General features: G+C 39.8%; 1 protein-coding gene across 1 annotated transcript; it reads right to left on the reverse strand.

Annotated features, from left to right (window-relative positions):
* Positions 1–1,388: 1,388 nt before the first annotated feature.
* On the reverse strand, positions 1,389–3,050 carry LOC103472021 (myosin-3-like). The gene is made up of 2 exons (XM_008421366.2): positions 1,685–3,050; positions 1,389–1,611 (listed from the first exon to the last, which is right to left on the reverse strand). Exons 1-2 carry the CDS (start codon positions 2,547–2,549, stop codon positions 1,475–1,477), a joined length of 1,002 nt encoding a protein of 333 aa, XP_008419588.1. The 5' UTR covers positions 2,550–3,050; the 3' UTR covers positions 1,389–1,474.
* Positions 3,051–5,532: the final 2,482 nt, after the last annotated feature.

A 5,532-nucleotide genomic window follows, 5' to 3' on the forward strand; every position in this document is an offset into this window, starting at 1 on the left:
CATCCCTTCATCCTTTCATCCCCTCATCCCTTTATTCCCTAATTCCTTTATCCCATCCATTCTTCTGGTGCCTCTCTCCAGCTGTCAACAGGCGAGAGGCGGGGTCACCCTGGACAGGGTCAGTCCATCGCAGGGCAACACAGAGACAGACAGGACAAACAACCATGGACACATACACTCACAGATCTAAGAAGAATTTAGAGAAACCAATTAACCTGATACTCATGTTTTTGGACTGTGGGAGGAAGCCGGAGTACCCGGAGAGAACCCACCTTGCATAGGGAGAACATGCAAACTCCATGCAGAAAAAAGGCCTGGAATTGAACCCAGGACCTTCTTGCTGCAGGGCAACAAACAGTTCTACCAACTGCACCACTGTGCATCATGCCTTCTTTTTTTAAATCTTTAAACTTGTATCTTCTAATTCTAGTGAAATTAAGTTAATATGTTAACTTAAGTTTGAGAGCAGGACCACATCCAGACCACACCTCTAATTATATATATTTATCTAATTTCATCCCTTTGTCCCATCCATCCATTTTTTACACCCCTGAGCTGGTGCCCATCTCCAGTGGTCAACGGGCGAGAGGCAGGGTACACCCAGGACAGGTCACCAGTCCCTCAAACAAAGACAATCATATGAACACAAACTTTAGGAAAATTTAGAGAAACCAATTAATCTGATACTCATGTTTTTGGACTGTGGGAGGAAGCCGGAGTACCCGGAGAGAACCCACCATGCACAAGGACAACATGCAAACTCCATGCAGAAAAAAAGGCCTGGAATTGAACCCAGGACCTTTTTGCTGCAAGGCAACAAAAATGTGGTGCAGTTCTACCAACTGCACCACTGTGCATCACGCCTTCTTTTTTAAAAATCTTTAAACTTATATCTTCTAGTTCTAGTAAAATGAAGTCAATATGTTAACTTAAGTTCAGGAGCAGGACCACATCCAGACCACACCTCTAATTTTACTTGGCTCACTGTTTCTTCTCAGTCTGTTACGTTTCGCCAACCCTCTACCTCTGTGGGCTCAGGAAAATAATGAAGGGAAGTGAAGAGTCTTCACCTCTTCACTTCCCTTCATCCCCTCATTCTCTCATCCCTTCTTCAATAAATCTTTAAACTTCTACCTTTATGATGTGGTCCTTGGTAGTGAATTGCAAATCTTCATCCATTCATTATAGTGAGAAGTTTCTTTGTCTTGACCCCTAGCATAAATCAAGCGTTACTCATTTTCTTCAGCCTCCCTTTTCTTCCATCTTTCTGGTTTCCTCAAACCCAGCGCATGTCGGAGTTTTTTTAGTAAAGGCTTCTTTTCTGGTAGGGGAGCCTTTGCTTCGTCATTCTCCTGTTCTTTCTGTTTTAGCTCCTCMGAGAGCTTATAATTACATTGAAGTTGACGTTCCATTTCAGCTGTCAAAGAATCCATCTCTTTTTTATGCYCTACTTCATCTAAAAAGAGTTTCCGTTTCACTTCGTCCAGTTCCTTCTGCAACATGTTTTTCTCAGCATGAAGGAATTTGGCTCTCTTTCCATTACGTATCTCAATCTCTGCATGBCGATATCTTTCRTCTCTGTGCTCCTGCTCCATCGTTTGTATTTCTTCCCTGAGGGCCAAAATATCAGCTTCATATTTCTGGACCATTTCCAGACTCACCTCTTTGATTTGTTCCAGCTCACTCTGGAGACGTGTCTCGGTCTSTATGGTGGCGTTTTGCTGGGATGTCAGTTGTTGTCTAAGAGCCTCGTTCTCAGCTTCCAGACCTGCATGAAGTACCTGGTTCATCGTCAGCATTTCAGAATGAGCTTTTTCATTGTCTCTGAGCTTTTTCTTTAGTGACTCTGTTTGCTGCACCAGAACATTAACAGAAGTTTGATAATTGCTCTTTAGTTCTTGGGAGGACTCCGTCATCTTGTGCAGCTCTTCCTGTAGCTGCCTCTCCTTCTCTGAAGTCGTCTTTCTCAGCAACGCAATTTCTTTCTTCAGCTCTGTAATCTGAGCTGTGCTGTCACCTCTTCTGATCTTAAAAAATGTTTTGTTTGCATTTTGAGAATTGGCTGATCTTTCAATCTCCAGCTCTTCCTGCAATGTTGCCACCTGTTCTGAGAGATTGACAACATCATTTTGGAGCTTTGCCAGAACTTCTTGATACAAAGCCGTATTTTCCTCTATCTCTTGTTGTAAAAGTGCCTCTTTTTCTTGAGAGGTTCTTAGTTGATCTTGGAGGGCTTTATTTTCCATGTCTTCACTGGCATCCCATCCCTTTTTTGCCTCACTGCATAGGCCAATGTCATTTCCATTAAACTCACGTTTTTCTAGCTTGAGTTTGAGCAGTTCTTCTTCCAAGTTATTTGCTCTATCATGTTCGTTGTTGAATTTGGCTCGTTCTTCGTCCAAAAGAGTCTTTAATCTATTAATTTCCTCCTCCAAAGACTTTTTGCTTTGGGTATCTTGAATCCAGGCATCCTGATTTTCCTCGTTCTTCTGTCCATCTTCTTGGCAATGGGTCTCCTGTTCAAAGATTTCCTTTGTCTGAGTCTCCATTTCTCTCAATATTGGTTTCAAAAATATGCTGAAAATTGTCCAAACAGTGTTTTCTGAAGAAGCAGTCTCCACTCGACCTTTTGCTTTCTGACAAGCTAAAGAACTAGTCAACTGAACTTTAAGTGAAGTTCTGTGGTGACATCACAACATGTCTTGTGACATCATAGGATTGTCCGTGCTATGGTAACCTTTGACAGCTGTTGTAAAACCTCTGCTCGCTCCTGCTCGAGCTTGGAACAAAAAAGCACCGTCTCCTGGCAACCTCTAAGCCAATAAAATGTAAGTGTTATAGTGGACGCATTTGTTTCCCCCACCTGCCCGAATTTGAAGTATCAAGGGTTTCCATGGTGACTGGAAAGCAGTGATCGACAGCAGTTCACACTAAACGATTTTAGATGGTCGGATGATTTTCAAAACCTGAGACACACTAACCGACCAAAATCGTAGGTATAACGCATTCGATTGGGCCTGATCGTGCAGACCAAGCTTTATAGTTCTTGGTAATATTGTTTTGAAGCAATGCTTCTCTAGCTTCAGTTAAAATTCAGGCCACTCTACCCACCTGGAGTTTGTTCACCTAAAGAAAGAACAAATATGGCGACCTGTCCAGGATGTATGCCACCTCTCGTCCAATGACTGCTAAAGATGGGCATCAGCCCCGCATTGGTACGATGCACCGATACGCAGGTATATGTATATTCACTGTTAATCAACACATGAATATGTATCTAATGAAATACTTTTTTATACTCAAGTAATTTTTAATATTTATTTTTACTAAAACTTGAGTAAAAAAATTATTCTAGTATGAAAGTGTAAAGTACATACATTCCTTGTTCGTGTGTCTGATTTTATACTTCTATTCTTGTATAACTTTTGCCCACTCTACTACCCTCATGAATATATTACAGTTTTTTGTTTGTCATTGGAAAAAAAAGTAAAGAGCTACGTGAGGAACAGAGACAGGGATAGATGGAACCAATGACCTGACAAAAAAGAAAAATCTCCTGGACCGAGACAGAGTTACTACCACAACTAAAGCTGCATTTTTGACGTCTTTTCCATTTCTTTTATTTGAGTTCTGGTTTATCTTAATGAAACATTTATAATGGTTTTGTGTTTTCGTATGGTATAATYAGCAAGCCAGGGATTGTCCACATACTTTTCTCGCATGCTTTTGATGATTGTAAAGACATAAAACAATAAACATGATCTATAATCAATTCACTGCACAGCATCCATAGATTTTCTAGAAAAACAAATTCTGGTGGCGATATTGATGGAGGCTGCAAAAACACAACATTTTACCAAGTATGTTTGATCTAGTTTCTAGTGAAAATATCTTAGTACACTAAGATATTTGCATAATAAGACAAAACTAATTTCCAAGTATCTTTTCAACAGGATCCAGGAGATTGTTTTAAGTCAATATTGATGAAAGAGTACTAGTTCCACTGGCAGAGTATTTCACTTATTGGAAAAAATATAACTTTCCAAGAATTTTATTCACGATCTTGTACTTTTTTTTTTTTTTGACACTACGACATACTGAATTCCATAGCAACACGCCTGATTAAAAACCCAGCTACAGAATAAACCGCCTCTTATCATACGGTATTAGAGCTTTGATGGGAAGTCACAGAGGAGAAAGACAATGAGACGGGCTAAATCCACAGAGGAGCATCCTCTTTAAGAGGCTTGAAACAGGTGCGTTGGTATCTTTAGAATCGCGTAACATAACTGCAGCGTCTACAGTTTGATTCAAGCAGAGTGGGCTGTATGTGTCCTACATACAACCCACGCAACGGTGTATGAAAGGTAATATTGAAAGCATCGCCACTTCAGTTTCAGATTGGGAAAATTGCTACCGTTAGAAAGTAATGTTCCGTTCACGAAAGAAGTAGAACTTTTGCCTTGAACTTAATAAACCGCAGAGGTATCCATTAGGTGTGAACGTGTTTTCCCGTGTCTCCGTGTTTAAGGCCAGGAGGGTCTTTTTTCTTATTTTTTATGTATGAGTGTTTTAAATGCAATGCGGTCTCCCGAACTCAACAAGACAGTGTTTAAAATGTCAACATCCCCCTCAGGTGCAATAAACTTTTACAAAGGTTATAAAATGCACGCAAGTGTTAAGAGTCTCATTCTGCCCAATTATTATGGTCCTGGTAAACATTTCACAAGCCCCGTAACGGGCCCGGAGAGAATAAATACAGCACAGAACATTCACGTTGGTGCTGAGCTTTCTGTTTTTAATGAATAGTTTTGTCACCAAATGTTTTCTACTCGTTTAAGGCTGCTATAAAATGCTATAAATGTTGGTCATAAGACATCGTTTTAGGAAATAAATCCAAAGTCTTTCACAATTTCTCTTTCAGTGTACCCCCACTTAAAATATTTTTTTTCCTTTTTGGCTGTACAGCTGGTACAACTGCAGATTCCTTTAGTCATTCCTTTTTAAACGTGGGTATTAATTATTTGCAAGATTCATCCCTGCCAATTGTGATGTATTTTTATTAATTTATTTTGCATAAATGTAATTGGACATATTTTGACGAATTGACATTTTTGGATGAAAAAGTTTCCACACCCATTTATCATACATTTGTAATTGCACGATCTAACTGAAATACAATATTGTGGTGTTGCTAATAAAATACAACTAATATTTTGTAGTTTAAACTTAGAATGTTTTAAGTTCCTTAAGTTTCCTTGTATTCAGCAGCAGTGGCGGCCCCCCCCAAGAGGGCCGACAATGTTCTAGTTTCGAGCAGAGGTTGCGCTGGAGTTTTTTCGTTGTCGGTCAAAGAAAAAAATCATTTTATTTCCAATTTGTAGTCATCCAACGAAACATTTATTATTTCTCTGCCAGAATGTTTTTGAAATCAGGTAACATTTCACAAAATGACGTGATTAGAGACGGCAGAACTCTGATCGTTTCCTGATCCCGCATCACTTCCCTCAGCAGGAGAAAAACCAGCAGAAG

The sequence above is a fragment of the Poecilia reticulata genome, linkage group LG11 (genome assembly GCF_000633615.1).
Source record: "Poecilia reticulata strain Guanapo linkage group LG11, Guppy_female_1.0+MT, whole genome shotgun sequence".
Taxonomy (NCBI): Eukaryota; Metazoa; Chordata; class Actinopteri; order Cyprinodontiformes; family Poeciliidae; genus Poecilia; species Poecilia reticulata.